Genomic DNA, 17,967 nt, shown 5'->3' on the forward strand with positions numbered 1-17,967 from the left:
AGAACTTCCAGATGACCAAGCTGGATTTAGAAAAGGCAGAAGAAGCAAACAAAGATCAAATTGCCAACATCCATTGGATCATAGAAAAAGCAAGAGAATTCCAAAAAAACATCTACTTCTGCTTTATTGACTACGCCAAAGCCTTTGACTGTGCAGATCACAACAGACTGTGGAAAAATTCTTAAAGAGATGGGAATACCAGACTACCTTACCTGCCTCCTGCAAAACCTGTATGCAAGTCAAAAAGCAAGTTAGAACCAGACGTGGAACAGTGGACTGGTTCAAAATTGGGAAAGGAGGACATCAAGGTTGTATATTGTTACCCTGCTTATTTGGTGCCATCACTTCATGGCAAATAGACAGGGAAACAATGGAAAGAATCAGACTTTATTTTCCTGGGCTCAAAAATCATTCTGGACAGTGACTGCAGCCATGAAATTAAAAGACGCTTGCTCCTTGGAAGAAAAGCTATGACAAACCTAGACAGCATATTGAAAAACAGAGACGTCACTTTGCCTACAAAGGTCCATATAGTCAAAGCTATGGTTTTTCATGTACAGATCTGAGAGCTGGACAATAAAAAAGGCTGAGTGCCGAAGAATTGGTGCCTTTGAATTTTGGTGTTCAAGACTCTAGATAGTCCCTTGGACTGCAAGGAGGTCAGTCAATCCTGACCTGACCTGACCTGGTTAGTCCATCCTAAAGGAAATCAACCCTGAATATTCATTGGAAGGACTGATGCTGAAGCTGAAGCTCCAATCCTTTGGCTACCTGATGCAAAGAGCTGACTCACTGGAAAAGACCCTGGGAAAGATTGAAGGCAGGAGAGGAAGGGGACAACAAAGGATGAGATGGTTGAATGGCATCCCCAACTCAATGGACATGAGTTTGAGCAAGTTCCAGGAATTGGTGATGGACAGAGAAGCCTGGTGTGCTGCAGTCCATGGGGGTCGCAGAGAGTCAGACAGGACTGAGTGACTGAAGAACAACCTTGCCCCCTCACCACTGCCCCCTCCCTGGGAAAGGAGCTGGGGGACATGTGAGCCACCCGCGGGCTCTGAATGTTTGCTGTGTGGATGACAGGGGAGCAGCCAGCTTCCAGAGAGCCCAGGGGACGGGCAGCAGATAAGGAAGTGGGCAGATGAAGCTGCCCGCTGGCTTCCCAGGTTTAAAGGGCAGCTGGGCGTGGTCACAGTCCTAGACTCCGGAGGACAGGACCCTTCTTTCCTGGACAGCTGTGCCCCACAGGTGCTTTGAGGGTACCAGACGGCAGGCAGTGCACAGAGAGAGTTCACAGGGTTAGGGTCTGAATTCCTCCTTTATTGGTGCCAAATGCAACCCCTCTCCCTCTTCCCACCGCCTCTGCTGTCCAGGCCCCCCTCCGGACGGTCCTTCTTTCTCAGGGCCTCATCGGGTTCCCTCAGCAGTCGGGATGGTCGGCCTGGACACCATGACTCCTGCCTTCAGTGCAAGAGGCAGCTGGAAAGACCAGGCTTGATCCTCGGGGGGCCTCAGGGGCGCCCTGCAGAGACAGCCGGGTTAAGGGTTGGGGTCTTGGCGCGGGAGACCACGCCCACCTGGGGACAGCAGGCCTCTCTGGTCACCAGCGCCGGCAGTTTCCCCTTCCCAGGCTCATGGACCGTGATTGTGTCCAGCAGTGCCCGAGACACAGGATGCCTCAGGGAGGGAGGCGCTGGAGGAGAGATGGGGGAAGGCTGGGGCTCACCAAGCCTGCAGGGTGGGCGCGTCCGACCACAGCAGGCAGAGCGGGCCCTCCGCAGACTTGGTCCACGCTGTGCTGTTCTCTGTGTCCTGCTCGCTGTCCCCACCCCAAGTCAGGATTAGTCTGGAGTCGGGGGGCTCCCCCACCGCGTCGCTTGTCCCCCGCCAGCCCCTCACCGGCGCCCCCCTCCAGGCCCCGCCCCTCGCTCGCGTTTTCCCTCCAGGCCCCGCCCCTCACCCGCCTTTCCCCTCAAGGCCCCGCCCCTCACCCGCCTTTCCCCTCAAGGCCCCGCCCCTCACCCGCCTTTCCCCTCAAGGCCCCGCCCCTCGCCCGCCTTTCTCCACCAGGCCCCGCCCCTCGCCTGCGTTTCCCCACCAGGCCCCGCCCCTCACCTGCGTTTCCCCACCAGGCCCCGCCCCTCACCTGCGTTTCCCCACCAGGCCCTGCAGCAGCCGCTGCAGCCTCGCGCTGTCCCTTAGGCGACTGAGCTCGCTCGTGAACGTCCCGTCCGAGTGTCGCGGGGCCCTGCGGAGGGGACGGGAGGGGGGCCGCGGGTGGTCAGGGCCGGGCCCGGGCAGGATGGGGTGGGCGAATGGGCGCAGGCCCCGGGGCCGCAGGCTCACCTGGGGGGCGCAGGGCGCGCGGCGCAGCCCCCGAGCAGCAGCGGCGGCAGCAGCAGCAGCAGGGCCAGCGTGGCCATGGTGCACGCCGGACGGGGCTGAGCTGCCGCGAGGCCCAGGCCCCTTTATAGCGGCGCCCGGAGCGGGAGCCGGGCGGGCGGGCGGGCGGGGGTCAGCGCCGCCCCGGCTCCGCGCCGCCAGAGCCGCGCCCCATCGATCGCGCGGGAAGGTCAGGGCCGCCCCCCCAGCTGTCGCCCCGGCAGCCCGCCCGCCCCTAGCGCCGCGGTGGCGCCCCTCGGCAGGCCGGCGGGGGTCGGGCGCCCGGAGACCAGGGGACCCCGGTGGGGGCGGCGGGCGGAACCTGCGGGGGAACGGCCTGTGCGAAGCTTAGAGGCGCCAGCGGAGGCCCGATGAGGCGGTCCAGAGGCGGCCTGGAGGGGACCCAGGCCGAGGCCACCCGAAGCCGCGGACCGAGTGACCTTTCCCCAGTCTTCGGACGAGGCACGGCGCGGGGAGCGGCGGGCAGGTTGGAGGTGGGGGCCTGCATCCTCGCGAGACCAGGGCCTGGGGCGCCTGGGCCTTCGTGTGTGCATTTCTCCAGGAGGGAGACCTGAGCCTGCCTCGGCCCTTCTACAACCAGCACCTCTGAAATCCTTACACAGACACTGCAAATAGAGTCAGTGGAGTTATAAACCAGCAGCTCTTGTGTTAAACTTCATGTGCATTTTAAAAGTAGTTTGCAGACTTTGTTTTTTAGAACAGTTTTAGGTTTACATAAAAATCGAGCTGAAAGTACGAATTCACACACACACACACCCCCAGTCTTGCCAGCACCAGGCATTCATTTGGGACATTTGTTACAAATGATGAACCAATATTGTACATTATTGTTAACTACATCCTGGATTTTCCGTTACTAATCATCTTGGTGTCACATATTCTATGGGCTTTGACAAATGTATAATAACACGAATCCGCTAGTGTAGAGATGTGTAGTATAGACTGCCTCACAGAGCTTTCTTGCCCTAAAAATCCCCTTCGTGCCCCCTGCCTGTTCATCCCTCTGTCCCCAGCACGTCACCTTTTTACTGTCTGTAGTTTTACCTTTTCAGGAATGTCATATGGTTGTAGTCATACAGTGTGTGGCCTTCTCTCATTGGCTTCTTTCACTTCTACAAATTTAAGTTTCCTCAATGTCTTTTCGCGGGCTGACAACTCATTTCTTTTTCAGTTCAGTTCAGTTGCTCAGTGGTGTCCGACTCTTTGTGACCTCATGAATCACAGCACGCCAGGCCTCCCTGTCCATCACCAACTCCCGGAGTTCACTCAAACTCATGTCCATCGAGTCGGTGATGCCATCCAGCCATCTCATTCTCTGTTCTCCCCGTCTCCTCCCACCCCCAATCCTTCCTAGCATCAGACTCTTTTCCAGTGAGTCAACTCGACGCATGAGGTGGCCAAAGTATTGGAGTTTCAGCTTTAGCATCGGTCCCTCCAATGAACACCCTGGATTGATCTCCTTTAAAATGGACTGGTTGGATCTCCTTGCAGTCCAAGGGACTCTCAAGAGTCTTCTCCAGCACCACAGTTCAAAAGCATCAATTCTTTGGCGATCAGCTTTCTTCACAGTCCAACTCTCACATCCATACATGACCACGGGAAAAACCATAGCCTTGACTAGACGGACCTTGGTTGGCAAAGTAATGTCTCTGCTTTTTAATATGCTGTCTAGGTTGGCCATAACTTTCCTTCCAAGGAGTAAGCGTCTTTTAATTTCATGGCTGCAATCAGCATCCACAGTGATTTTGGAGCCCCAAAATAAAGTCTGCCACTGTTTCCACTGTTTCCCCATCTATTTCCCATGAAGTGATGGGACCAGATGCCATGACCTTAGTTTTCTGAATGTTGTGCTTCAAGCCAAACTTTTCACTCTCCTCTTTCACTCTCATCAAGAGGCTTTTGAGTTCCTCTTCACTTTCTGCCATAAGGGTGGTGTCATCTGCATATCCGAGGTTTTTGATATTTCTCCCGGCAATCCATTGTCTGATACACCACAGTTTATCATACACTCACCTACTAAAGGACACCTTGAGTTGCTGTGGTTGCTTTCAGATTCTGGCAATTATGAGTGAAGCTGCTGTAAACATCCACGTGCCGGTTTTCATGTGGATGTAACCTTTCACCTCCTTTGCGTGACCATCAGGGACCGCAATTGCCAGATTGCATGGAAAGAGTATGCTTGGCTTTGCAGAAAACCACCAAATGGTCTTCCAAAGTGGCTGCACCAGTTTCGCATTCCCACCAGGGCACGTGTCGTGGTGTCTCATTGTTTTCTGTTTTCGTATTTTTAAACAGCTGCTGTGGCCTCTTCTTGCACAAATTTGGCAGATTACAACCCCATTGACCAATTAATCACATTCGTGAGAATCCTCAAAACCCTGAGTTCTCATTCAGGTTTTTCAGCACCTCAAACACTTAAGAAACCAGGCAGATATTCATAGGAAGGATCTTCCTATCTTAAAAAAAACAAAACAATCAGCATGCAGGCATATTGACTTCTGAAAAATTAACATACAAGTGAAAGATGAATTAGGACTTAGGTCTGGATCAAGTGACTACCGCCATAATCGGGATACAGAACAAGCCCATTGCCCTAAAGAACTGCCTCCTGCTGCCCACAGAAAGGGTCCACTCTGTTATACGAGTTAGCACCTGAACAACAGTAGCTCAGTGGGCAGTAGCTTAGGGCACGCCCGCTGTCCCACGCTACTCTGACCACAGAGGCTCCAGGTCCCAAGCGGTCACTCGTGCAGAAGGACAGACAGGGTAAGGTGAGGCCGAGTGGCAGAGCTGGGCGGGGCTGAGGCAGGAGGGGCAGGCAGGCCTGCAGGTGCCAGTCGTAGGGGAGTCTGTAACCAGCTGCCCCCCTCCCGTCTGAACAGCTGTCCTGCGCTGTGCCTGCTGGTACTCTCTCCAGGTGGCTCCTGGCCGGTGTCCTCCACACCCACATGTAGCCGGCTCAGCATTTCACGCTGAAATGCAGCAGACAGTGTGGGTTGGCCTCTGATGGGAACTGGAGAAGCAAGCAATGCATGGCTCAGACCTGGCCTGGTTTGGACCCTACTTTGCAATATAAGCTACAGGACAAAACACCACATGGGACCCACAGATTCCAGGAAGAGCCCCAGGGTTTCCCAGGATGTCAAGGCCGGCTGGGTCCTTGTTACAGGCACACAGAAAACAGTCAGGTTACGTGAATAGCTATTCAAAGCCTCAGATCAGACATCATTCTGTGTGTGGGATCCTAATCATGTCCAGTTTCAGGGTCCAGGATTCTTTTTTTTTTTTGGCAGCTTTGGATTTTAGTTCCCTGACCAGGGATCAAACCCAGGCCCTCGGCAGTGAGAACACAGAGTCCTTTACACTGGTCCACCAGGGAATTCCCAGGGTCCAAGATTGTGAGGAAGAAAAAGCAGCTTTATTTTTTCACAGTTGAACATAGGGGGGAACATATTCAAGGCCTAAGAATATATCAAACTGTGACACAGTTTTATTCTCTGAATAATAAATCACCAAAAATATTCTTTTTGGGGGGGGGGTTTTAACTAAGATTTAAATGGGCTTCCCTGGTGACTCTGACAGTACAGAATCTGCCTACAACATGGGAGATCCGGGTTCGATCCCTGGGTCGAGAAGATCCTCTGGAGAAGGAAATGGCAACTCACTCCAGTATTCCTGCCTGGAGAATTCCATAGACTGAGGAGCCTGGCAGCCTTCAGTCCATGGGATCGTGAAGAGCCAGACACAACTGAGCGACTAACACTACTGCTGCTAAGATTTAAATGTCAAGTTTAATTGTGTCTCCTCTTAGCTCTACATTAGGAGTGTCACAGGAGGGCACTGGAAAGAATTCATTCTTTTAGATCTTTGACCTCTTCTTTCACAGAACTGCAGAAGCCAGAGTACCTTAGGCTGCCTTTGGCTGAGTGCTTCAGGATATAAACTTGGGACCCAAACTTGTTCAGTTGCTAAGTCGTGTTATAGACTGTAACCTTGCTGTGGCTTTAATGAGCGTCCCCTTTTACAGAGCAGAAAAAGAAAAATCACTTTACTCCTTATAGAGAATTAAAGACATAAAAAAAGTAGACAGACTCCCAGGTACCATTACTCAGCTTCAACAATTTACAACCACTCTGACCTACCCCTCCTGACTTTCTCTGTTTTTTCACCTTAGCTTTGGAGCAGATCTCAGAGCTTGTATCAGCTCACCTGTGAGGATTTCAGTATGTATCTCAAAAAGATAACAACTGTGGATTGTCAGCTACCCAACAGAGATCGTCAGGGAGTCTGGCTGATGAACCAAGCTGAGTTATCTGAGTTATCAAACCCGAGCCAGGAAGGCAGGGGCTGGGAACAGTCCAAGGGGTGTCGGGGGGAGGTTGCTACAGGGTGCAGTTGCTGTAAGAAGGGTCTTTTAAGTCAGGAAGCTGATAGGGACCGAGAAAAGGTGTGAATAGTTCAGGGCTGGCGAGCACAGGGGACAACGTTCTTCACACTAACATGAGGAAACTTACAGTATTTTCCTCTTTGTCTCCTGAGTAACTAACAACATGATATATGAGAGATGCCCCCATATATTGCCTCCCAAAGCATCATCACTTTACATCTCAGGTGCAGCTCTGAGATCTGTGCTGCACGTGGTGCTAAGTGGTGACGAAGCTCTGTTTCGACCCACGCGGCTGTCCGCTGTCCTCCGCGTCGTTGCCGCTGTGGACCGACCGTCTCCATGCACTTAGATCCGTGTCCACGCTCTCCGTGCGCGCCATTCACCCGACTGCCACCCCTCCTACTGTCTTAGCTACAATACCCCTGTTAATTCACTACCATCATTACAGGACTTTGATAAGTCTTCATATCTGACAGATCAAATTCATTCACCTTGCTTTTCTTCAAGAGTGTCGTAGCTATTTTTGACCTTCTGAGATCAGCTCGGTCACTCAGTCATGTCCGACTCTGAGAGTGCATAAACTGTCTAGGGCCAGACCACCCTGAATGTGCCTGATCTCGTCTGTCTCGGAAGCTAAGCAGGGTCGGGCCTGGTTAGTACTTGGATGGGAGACTGCATGAACCGTAGCACGCCAGGCTTCCCTGTCCATCACCAACTCCTGGAGCTTGTTCAAACTCATGTCCATTGAGTCGGTGATGCCATCCAACCATGTCATCCTCTGTCATCCCCTTCTCCTCCTGCCTTCAATCTTTCCCAGCATCAGGGTCTTTTCCAATGAGTCAGTTCTTTGAGTCAGGTGGCCAAAGTATTGGAGCTTCAGCTTCAGCATCAGTCCTTCCAATGACTATTCAGAACCGATTTCCTTCAGGTTTGACTGGTTTGGTCTCCTTTCAGTCCAGGGGACTCTCAAGAGTCTTTTCCAACACCACAGTTCAAAAGTATCCATTCTTTGGCGCTTTGACCTTCTGAATTTCCACATAAATTTTAAGATCTACTTGTCAAGGTTTACAAAAAGACTATTAGGAGATTAATGAAAACTGCATCAAATTGTTGGATCAATTTTAGAATTACAAAACTCTTCCACAAAATATGATCAAACCAAATCCAGCAGCACTTTTTAAAGGATTATACCCTAGGACCAAATGGAGATTTATCCGAGGAATGCGAGGGTGATTCAACAGAGAAAACTCAATCAATGTAATACATCACATTAATAGAATGGAGAAATACATTTAATCCTCTCAATGGAGGCAGAAAAATGCATCTGATTAAACCAACACACTTTCCTGATAAAAAGACTTAATAAACTAGGAACAGAAAGATATTTCCGTGACATGACTAAGGCCTTATATGAGAAACACGTAAGTGACGTCATGTGCAATGAAGAGGGACTGGGCCCTTGAGCTCAGGAGAAAGACAAGGGCTCCCACCTTTGTTGCTTCTATTCAGCATTTCTTGGAAGTTCTAGCCAGAGCAATTAGGCAAGCAAAAGAAATAAAAGGCTTCCAGAGCTGGAAAGGAGGCCATCCCTGGTCATCCAGGGACAACCAAGCTCCAATGCAGGGGGCCGAGGTCCAGTTTCTGACAGGGGACCGAGATCCCACATGATAAAAGTAAGACCTGGCGCAGCCAAATTTTAAAAAAGGTAGAAAAAAGTAAAACTATTTCTACTTGCAGATAGCATGATCTTATACACAGAGAGCACTGGGGGAGCAGCACGAACCCCAAACCTGTTAGAACTCATACACAAATTCAGCAAAGGTTCAGGACATGGGATTGAAATATGAGCTATACTCCAATATAGCATCAATGAGCAACTCAAACATGAAATTCAGGAAGCAATTCATGGGACGTCCCTGGTGGTCCAGTGGTTAAGAATCTTCCTGTCAATGCGGGGGACTTGGGTTCAATCTCCTGACTCAGGAGGATTCCACATGCCTCAGGGCAGCTGAGCCCGAGGGCTGCAACTGCTGAAGCTCGTGCACAACCTGGAGCCCGTGCTCTGCAGCAAAGAGCAGCCACTGCAGAGAGGCCCGCTCGCCACAACTAGAGGGTAGCCCCGCTCGTGGTGGCTGGAGGCCCTCATGCCGCAAAAAGATCCAGTGCAGCCATAATAAACAAGCAAAAAAAATTTAAGTAATTCATGTGCAATAGCATCAAAAAGAATAAAATTCTTAGTAATGAATTTTAACCAAGAAGGTAAGAGAATTGTACACTGAAAGGCAAAAAGCATTGCTGGAAGAGATTAAGGAAGGCATAATAAGTCAATCTAATGTTCATGGGTTGGAAGCCCTAATATTGTTAAAGTGCCTTTGCTCAGCAATGATCTTCAGATTCAATATGCTCCCTATTGAAACCCCAATGACTTTTTTTTTAATAAATGAAAAATCCAACTCTAAAATTTGTATGGAATTGCAAGGAAATCCAAATAACCAAAACATTCTTAGAAAAACAAAGTTGGCACAGTGGCTGATTCCAAAACTTGCTACAAAGCTATAGAAATCAAGACAGCATGGTACTGGTGTTAGGACAGACATAAAGATCAATGGGACAGAATTGACAGTTCAGATATAAGCCCATACGCCTGCTATCAATTTATTTTAAATAAAAAAAGTATTTGACTGTGCCAGGCCTTAGTTGTGGCGCACAGACTCTTTCGTTTTGGCACTTGAGCTCTCAGCTGGGGCTCGTGGGATCTAGTTCCCTGAATGGGGATCAAACCCAGGCCCCCTGCCTTGGGCGTATGGAGTCTTATCCACTGTTATGACTGGAGAAGTTCCATCAATTGATTTTCAGTGAAGATGGCAGGACGATTTAATGGGGAAAGAAGAGTTTCTTCAATGGCATTGGAATAACTGAACATCCACATGCAAACCCATGAAGCCAAACCCTTACCTCATACCATATACAAAAATTAACTCAAAATGAGTAAAAATCTAAATTATTTAATCTAAAATTATGAAACTGGAAATTCCCTGGTGGTCCAGTGATTAGGACTCTGTGCCCTCATTATCAAGGTCCCAGGTCCAGTCTTAATCAGGGAAATAAGATCCCACAGGCCACAGGCATGACAGAAAAGAGAAGAAAAAAAAAAAGTCTTCAAAAAAAATAAAACTCTTGGAAGGAAATACAGGGACAAATCTTCATGGCCTTGGATTTGCAATGGTTTCCAAAGAAGTCGTGCAAATGACCAAGAAGCACACGAAAGATGCCCTATGGCTTCAGGGAAATGCTATTCAAAGGCACAATTTCATAGAATTACTGATGAAAGAAATCAAAGACTATCTAAATAAATGGAGAGATGTCCTATATTCATGAGTTAGAAGAAAATATTGTTAAGATGTCAATTTCCCCCCAGTCAAATTCCCAGCAGGACTTTTTTGTAGATTTGGACAAGCTGATTCTAAAATTCATATACACAGGGACATCCCTGGTGGTCTACTGGCTAAGAGTCCGAACTTCCACGAAGGGGGCCTGGGTTCCATCCTTGGTTAGGGAGCTAGGTCCCAAATGCCACAACTAAGACCAGGGACAGCCAAGTAAATAAATAAATATTTTAAAAATAAAATCCATACGTACAGACAAAGGAACGAGAATAGTCAAGACAGTCATGTGAAGGAGAAATTCAGAGGACCCACATTGCACGATTTCCTGACTGACTAGAAAGTCACGTAGTCAGGACTGGACTATTGTTGGAAGACATGTGGACTATGAAACTGAGTGCAGAGTTAAGAATCAGCCCCACAGAAATAGGATCAAGTGCTTATGCACAAAAGTTCAAAGGCAGCTCCATGGAGAGGAAAGTCTTTTCAACTAGTGGCACTGGGATAACTAGACATCCACAGGCAAGAAATCAATTCATCACATCAGCTCATACCTTACACATAAAGAAAAAATAACTCAAATACACTGTTAGGAGAATGAAGAGACAATATTCCTCTACAGTCTGGGAGGAAATATTTTCAAATTACACATCTGACATTTCTCCCATTTTTGTCTGCAAGATGCGTCATTGTGATTTTGTTTGTTTGTTTTTGCTGTGCTGCACTCCAGTATTCTCGCCTAGGAAACCCCATGAATAGAGCAGCCTGACGGGCTACAGTCCATGGGGTCGCATGGGGCCACCAAGAGTCAGACATGGCTGAGCAGCCTACACACACACACAGCAATCACACACACAGCATGTAGGATCTTAGCTCCCCAACCAGGAATCGAACCTGTGCCCCCTGCAGTGGGAGCATGGAGTCTCAACCACTGGACCCCCAGGGAAGTCCCATGTTGTGATTTTGATTGCCATGTCCCTGAAGGTTAAGGACTCTGAGCACTTTCTCAGGTGCTTATTTGCCTGCTGAACACGGTTAGGGTTAGGATACCCTCTCTTGCCTGTTCAAGATGTCTCCCTTGTTAAAATGGGTTGTCTTTCTTTTCTTGTTGATTTGACAGGTTTCCTTACACATTCTGGATCTGCACCCTTTGAAGGGAGAGGCTACCCACTCCAGTATTCTTGGGCTTCCTGGGTGGCTCGGATGGTAAAGAATCCACCTGCAATGTGGGAGACCTGGGTTCAGTCCCTGGGTTGGGAAGATCCCCTGGAGGAGGGTATAGCAACCCACTCCAGTATTCTAGTCTGGAGAATCCCATGGACAGAGGAGCCTGGTGGGCTACAGTCCATGTGGTCACAAAGAGTCAGACATGACTGAGTGACTAAACACACATATACACAGCATATTGCTTCTATACTACATTCTTTCCCCAATCTGGGCTACTTTTTCATTCTTTTCTAAAAAAATATATTTTCTTTATATGCAGATTTCCAGTTTCTTAGCATCACATGCTTTTTTTATTTCTTTATTTCTTTGGCTGTGACAGGTCTTAGTTGGGGCTTGAGGCTCGTGGGCTTCGTTGCCCCGAGACATATGGGATCTAGTTCCCTGACCAGGGATCAAGCCTGCCTTCCTGCACTGGAAGCCAGATTGTTAACCACTGAACCACCAAGGGAATTCCCTGGGCTGCCTTTTCACCCTTAATGGTGGCAGATGTCTGAGGACCAAGAGGCAGACTCAACGCTGATCAGAGGCTGCGCTGGCCTCACTGCTGGGCACCCAACCCAAGATCACAGAGCCAGCCCTGCCTTGGAGTTTCGTCTTGTGAGAAAAGTCACTAGTATTGATTGTGAGCTCTCTTGCCGAAGGCTTCAGGAGGGACAGGAGCCTGCCCGTCCCTTTCCTGATCCACACGAACGGGACTGAGGTGCTGAGTGCGATGCAGCCCATCCCCACCACGCCCTGCACACACATGTCCTCTGTCAGGTCTCCTGTGACTCTGGCCCTTGTGAGTGTCATCACCATATGTCTCTTCAGGCTCTTTGTCTTCTCTTTAACACACACAGGGAGCTCGTGTGTGGGGCGTGCAGGTTGAGAGGGTTCTCCTTTGGGCTTTCTTTTCTCTGTGAGAAGGACGTGACTCACGTAAGATGCGTCTAATGAGCGCATAGAACTCTGGTGACTGCTAAGCTCCCGGTGGCCTTCTCGTGGCCTTGGCTCCTGTTGCAGCCTCTAGACTTTGTGGGGTGAGCTCATTTTCCAGGCTCCAAGGGGCACACAGCTTGCTCAGGGTGATGGAGCCGGATCAGGGTTGCCCACCCAACTGCTAGGGGAGGATGAAAGGTTAGGCAGTGGGTGTGGGTTGGAGAGTGACTGAGTGTGGTCCAGACTGCTCTGGGGAGTTGGGTGCAGGGACCCAGGTTGGGGTCTGCAATCATTGCAGGGGGAGATGAAGGGGCCAGAGAGGCTGGGTCGGGTGGCGGTGTAGAGAGGAGTGCACCCGGAGGGATGGAGGGGGAGCCTGGGCTGGGGTGTGCCAGCGTCTGGTGGAAGCAGCCTAGAAAGGATGCCCCCCCCCCCCCCGCCGCCCGCGCGGCTCCACCCGGATGGAGTGAGGAGTGGCTCCATCTCTGCAGAAGCATCTCTGGAGGGGGACGCCCAGCGTGGGCCCATGCATGGGCGTGGGGGTCTCTGAGGCTGGACTTGGTGGCTCTGGCGTGGGTGCCCGCAAGTCTCGAGGGATGGTTGGGCCGCCCTTTCATCCCGTGGGTTTCTCTGGGCGCTGATCCTCGCGTTGTCCCGCAACTCTGCGTGGCAGAGAGCGATGCTGGACCCGCCCAGGCCAGTCACATCCCTTCACTGGGCCGGCGCTGGGCCGTGGCGTTTGTCCATCTGCCCGGCCCTAGGGGCGAAGTCCAAGATGGGCCCAAACTGGGTGCAGCTTGGAGCGCCCTGGGGTCCGCGGAGCCGGGCGGCCGGGGCGGGACTAAGGCTGGGCTGGGCGGGCCCAGGGGCGGGGCTCCGGCGCGCGGCCGGGACTGTCCGTGGTGCTGAGCGCCCGGCGGGGCGCGCGGGCCGGGAGCCATGGGGAACCGCAGCGCCGCAGACGCGGACGGGCTGCTGGCGGAGCGCGCGCCCGGCACGGGCGGCGGCGCCGGGGGCCCCGGGGCGGCGGCGGCGCTGGTGGGGGGCGTGCTGCTCATCGGCGCGGTGCTCGCGGGGAACTCGCTCGTGTGCATGAGCGTGGCGGCCGAGCGGGCCCTGCAGACGCCCACCAACTACTTCATCGTGAGTCTGGCTGCCGCCGACCTGCTCCTCGCCCTGCTGGTGCTGCCTCTCTTCGTCTACTCCGAGGTGAGCCCGCGTCGCCCCCGCACGCGCACCCTCACCCGTTCCGGGTCCCCCGTCCCGGCCACACGGAGGACCGAGCCCGACCCCGCCGCTTGGCTTCTCAGGATCCTGGAGCTGGGCGCTGTGCAGGTCCCAGGACGACCGGAGCCGGGTCCCCTCTGAACCTTGCTCCCTTCCCCCGTCCCGCTGTCCGTCTGTCCGCTCCGCGATCCGTCCGCCCTCCCGCTCTGTCCCTGTCTCCGCTTTGCCTTCTCTGTCTGTTACCCAAGAGATCTTCTGTTCTTCAAGTACAGACCCCAGTAACAGGCGGCTTTGGCAGTCCAGACCCCCACCCAGCCCCCTCCGCTGGGTTCCAATCCCTCCAGGGGGAGCCAGCTGGATAGACTGGCAGAGGCAGGCTTACCCCACACCGGCTCCCCTGGGGCAGAGACACAGAGGTCACCCCACGAGGCCAGAGCCACACAGAACCACGCGCGCACACATGAGCAGGACCCGGGCAGGGCACCCTCACTCCTGCGCTGAGGTGGCTCACAGCAGGAGGGACCCTCAGCTTCCGGGAGGTGCAGGGCAGTGAGCCTGGCTGCAGGAAGGGGACGCCCACCCGGGCTGGGGAAGGGCCTTTGCCAGAACCTGGGTCTAGGAACCGTCACACCCAGGTCAGGTCTGACCCTCGGGTGGGTCCCCGTTGGTGCTAGCCATGTTCACGCTGCAGTTTGGGCAGAGAAAAGCTGCTTAGGCTGAGTTGGGGACGCGGTGTCCCCGGCTGTTGGGGGAGGGGAGGCATGGTTTTCTAAGGTGGACGGTGAGTCCAGGCAGCGCTGGGCAGAGGCCAGCAGGACAGGGACGGGCATGACCTACTGCCCCTCCCACCCGATCTGTAGACAGACGTCACAGTGACGGCTCTTAAGCTCCTAATCGTCCCAAATCAGCGGGAGGAGATTTAGAAGGGGCGGCTGTCTGCTCCTTTGCCCTTGGTGGGGGCACTGGGCACAGGGCCGAGGCTGCTACTTCCTAACAATGATGTGGATGCTACCGTTGCCCTCACTTCAGGCGTGCGGGGACGAGAGTGGGATGACCTGTCCAGAGACAGAGTTTCAGCAGACAGGCCAACTGCGCGGTCTGCTGGAGACAGGGGCGGGTGGGGGGGTGCTGGGCTCACGCTCTAGGGGGCTCAAGGTCCCCATCTGCAGGGAGGGGCCCCGCGCACCCTGAGCATCAGGGATCACAGCCCGCCGTTGCCTACGCCCCCAAGACACCCCTCCAATCCGAAGGCGTTTCCCAGTTCTAACAGGAAGGACGGGAGGTCTCTTGGCGCCCGGCCTGAGGGGAGGGGAGGACCGCCCAACTTCCCCGGGAGCGGCTCCTCTGATACTCAGGCCCCTCGCGGCCCGCAATAGCGGGGGTCAGGAAGGCACCTCGGGGGCCGGGCGGGGGAAGGTCACCTTCCCTCGACTACTGTTGCTGCGGCCCCTCCCTGTGCTCAGGTGCAGGGCGGCGTGTGGCTGCTGAGCCCCGGCCTCTGCGACGCGCTCATGGCCATGGACGTCATGCTGTGCACGGCCTCCATATTCAACCTGTGCGCCATCAGCGTGGACAGGTAGGCCGCCCCGCCGCCCTCACCGCGCTCCCCGCGGGTTCGTGGCTTTGGGCGCGCCCCGTCGGGCCGCCCCGCCCAGCCGCCCTCACCGCGCTCCCCGCAGGTTCGTGGCCGTGGCCGTGCCCCTGCGCTACAACCGCCAGAGCCGCGGCGGCCGGCAGCTGCTGCTCATCGGCGCCACGTGGCTGCTCTCGGCGGCGGTGGCGGCGCCCGTGCTGTGCGGCCTCAACGACGCGCGCGGCCGCGACCCCTCCGTGTGCCGCCTGGAGGACCGCAACTACGTGGTCTACTCGTCCGTCTGCTCCTTCTTCCTGCCCTGCCCGCTCATGCTGCTGCTCTACTGGGCCACGTTCCGCGGCCTGCGGCGCTGGGAGGCAGCCCGCCGCGCCAAGCTGCACGGCCGTGCGCCCCGCCGGCCCAGCGGCCCCGGCCCGCCCGCCCCGGACGCGAGCCCGGCCGCCGCCGCCGCCGCCGCCGCCGCCGATTCCGGCCCGACCCCCGACGCCGACCCCACCCCGGACGCCGTCGCGCCCCCGGACGCCATTGCGGCCGAACCCCCGCCTCAGGCCCGCAGGAGACGTGCCAAGATCACAGGCCGGGAGCGCAAAGCTATGAGGGTCCTGCCTGTGGTGGTCGGTGGGTAGCGGCCCCGGGGGGCGCGGCGGAGCGGGGCGGCGCCCAGGGTGGGGGGCGTGGCGGTGACCCCGCCCCGCCCCCAGGGGCCTTCTTGCTCTGCTGGACGCCCTTCTTCGTGGTGCACGTCACGCGGGCGCTGTGTCCCGCGTGCGCCGTGTCCCCGCGGCTGGTCAGCGCGGTCACCTGGCTGGGATACGTCAACAGCGCCCTCAACCCCGTCATTTACACCATCTTCAATGCCGAGTTCCGCGCCGTCTTCCGCAAGGCTCTGCGCCTCTGCTGCTGACGGGGCGCCCGCGGAGGCCGGGACTCGCCTCGCCTGCGGTTTTGTAGGAGTAATGAAACAGATCCCGGGTCACCCGCTGGGAAGGCTTTGGGGGGGCGAGGAGGAGGCACCCCCACTGGCCCCAGCTGGTCAGTTAACCCTTTCCTTCCTTCGAGGAAGGTCCTGGCTGAGCCCTGGGCTGAGCCGTGGTGCGACAGGGAGGGGCATGCGGGGGAACAGGGGCGCCCGTGACCTGGGAAGGCTGCCTGCGCTCACAGCCTCCCCCACACACCCACCCGACTCTGCTCCCGGGCCGGCGGCCGCCTCCCCTGTCCTGGTGGCCCCCTCAAGGTCAGACGCAGCTCCCGGCCTGCCTCCCGACGTCCGACGCCCAGAAGGGCCGGGGGGGCTGGGTGGGCTCAGGGAGGGCCAAGCACACACCCGCAAGGTGCTCAGCCTTCCTCTGCCCACACCGCCAGGCCCAGGGCCAGAGCAGCTACCTACCTGCCCGCTACCCCACCGCAGCGTGACCCCGCATAACCTGAGGCAGCCCCTCACGGACTTCACCTGGGCCCTCTCAGTCCCCCGTCATGGGCGCCACGCTGCTCCCCAGTGCTGTGGCTGAGCGCTCTGGTCAGGAACACTGGCCACTGAGCCGGCCACAATTGGGTGCCAATTCCTTCTCTGGAAGAAGCTCCTGTGGGCTATGAGGTGATACCATCAGGCCCGACCTCAGGATGTTAAACTATTCCATGAAGAGAGGGGCTACCCATCCCCTCTGTGGGTGAGCACCCTTTCCTTCTCAAGGGCTCAGCTGCCACCTCCTCCAAGAAGCTCCCTTGACCACCTCCAGGACCAGCCTGTCCACATCACCCTGGGAGAGACTTGCCCTAAGGGAGCCGAGCACTGAGGAACGGGGGGCCCATACAGGATGCTGTGTGCCTGCACCACACTGGCTGACACAGGGACAGGGGCCCTGGGTGGGACCCTGGCCCTGGTGGCTGCTCCAGCCTCCAGCAGCTCCTCCCCTTTGAAACAAGAGGACGGCCACAGCATGTACCCTGGGTCTCTTCCAGGGAGGAGGTCCAGTGCCCAGGGAGGGTCCCCCAAACCCAGGGGGAGCCCCAATGCCCAGGGAGGGCCCCAGATGGTACAACCAAGCCTGGGTAGGATGCCTGCTCCAGAGCTGGGTTGATGATCCCTCTGAGAACCTCAGATTTGGACCCACTGGACTGACCGCAGGGTCAGGGTCAGAGTCAGGGTCAGGACTGGGGCAGGGGCCCTGACTGTGGCTGCTGGCCCTGCCGCCTGGCTCCACATGCCATACCCGTGCCCTGAGACCCATCTCTGCTGTGTGCCCACTGGGCCTTCTGTGGTCACTTCCGGTGGTCACTTCTGGTGGTCAGAGCTAGTTTCTGCTGGTGCCAAGAGGATCTCCGCCGGCAGCAACCGCACCCAGTGTGGACACCAGCTGCTCTGCCCACCCCCAAGGGTCTGCGTGGAGAGAGGCCACGGCCCCATCTCTGCACCCTTCTCGTCTGTACTGGGGGTGGGGTGACCGCGTCCCTGACAGGCCAGGCCAGTAAGTGCACCTCTCGTGGGGGTGGGGTCACGGATGCACTGGAGCCTGCTGCTGTCCCTGGGCCGTCCCTGCTGGCCCTGTGCGCAGACTACAACGGGGGACAAGCTGGGCAGGGGAGGGACACGGTGGGCACAGGTGCAGATGCCGGAGTCTGGCTGACCTGGGGCCCCAGCAGCTGCCTCGAGGGTCCCAGCACTGGGCAGGGCCCCTGATGCTGTGCATCTCCGTGCCTCAGCAGACCAGCACCCTGATGGCCACTGCGCTGCGCTGAGAGACGCCAACCCTGCCCTGTCCCTGGGGCCCATCAGGAGACGCGGTCAGAAGTCGATGCCGTCGGAAGCGCTGACACAGAACTGAGGGTGC

The 17,967-nt window shown here is 55.5% G+C and overlaps 2 protein-coding genes across 2 annotated transcripts; one reads left to right on the top strand and one right to left on the bottom strand.

Annotated features, from left to right (window-relative positions):
- Positions 1-1,312: 1,312 nt before the first annotated feature.
- On the bottom strand, positions 1,313-2,438 carry SCT (secretin). Its single transcript, XM_055414922.2, has 4 exons — positions 2,347-2,438; positions 2,147-2,248; positions 1,727-1,819; positions 1,313-1,522 (listed from the first exon to the last, which is right to left on the bottom strand). The coding sequence occupies exons 1-4, from the start codon at positions 2,421-2,423 to the stop codon at positions 1,408-1,410; spliced, it is 387 nt and encodes a 128-aa protein (XP_055270897.1). The 5' UTR covers positions 2,424-2,438; the 3' UTR covers positions 1,313-1,407.
- Positions 2,439-13,255: 10,817 nt separating this feature from the next.
- Positions 13,256-16,104, top strand: DRD4 (dopamine receptor D4). Its single transcript, XM_055414923.2, has 4 exons — positions 13,256-13,527; positions 15,009-15,121; positions 15,225-15,757; positions 15,841-16,104. The coding sequence occupies exons 1-4, from the start codon at positions 13,258-13,260 to the stop codon at positions 16,041-16,043; spliced, it is 1,119 nt and encodes a 372-aa protein (XP_055270898.1). The 5' UTR covers positions 13,256-13,257; the 3' UTR covers positions 16,044-16,104.
- The last annotated feature ends 1,863 nt before the right edge of the window (positions 16,105-17,967 follow it).

Source organism: Moschus berezovskii, chromosome 25 (assembly GCF_049115385.1).
Source record: "Moschus berezovskii isolate FMDL1 chromosome 25, NW_MosBer_1.0, whole genome shotgun sequence".
Taxonomy (NCBI): domain Eukaryota; kingdom Metazoa; phylum Chordata; class Mammalia; order Artiodactyla; family Moschidae; genus Moschus; species Moschus berezovskii.

Bases quoted from the DNA above. Each gene is read 5' to 3' on its own strand.
- SCT (XM_055414922.2), bottom strand. From the start codon at position 2,423: ATGGCCACGCTGGCCCTGCTGCTGCTGCTGCCGCCGCTGCTGCTCGGG. The intron at 2,249-2,346 runs GTGAGCCTGCGG...TCCCCTCCGCAG, and splicing joins GCGCGCCCTGCGCCCCCCAG to GGCCCCGCGACACTCGGACG. The intron at 1,820-2,146 runs GTGAGGGGCGGG...GGGTGGGGACAG, and splicing joins GGCCTGGTGGGGAAACGCAG to CGAGCAGGACACAGAGAACA.
- DRD4 (XM_055414923.2), top strand. From the start codon at position 13,258: ATGGGGAACCGCAGCGCCGCAGACGCGGACGGGCTGCTGGCGGAGCGC. The intron at 15,122-15,224 runs GTAGGCCGCCCC...CGCTCCCCGCAG, and splicing joins TGCGCCATCAGCGTGGACAG to GTTCGTGGCCGTGGCCGTGC. The intron at 15,758-15,840 runs GTGGGTAGCGGC...CCCCGCCCCCAG, and splicing joins GGTCCTGCCTGTGGTGGTCG to GGGCCTTCTTGCTCTGCTGG.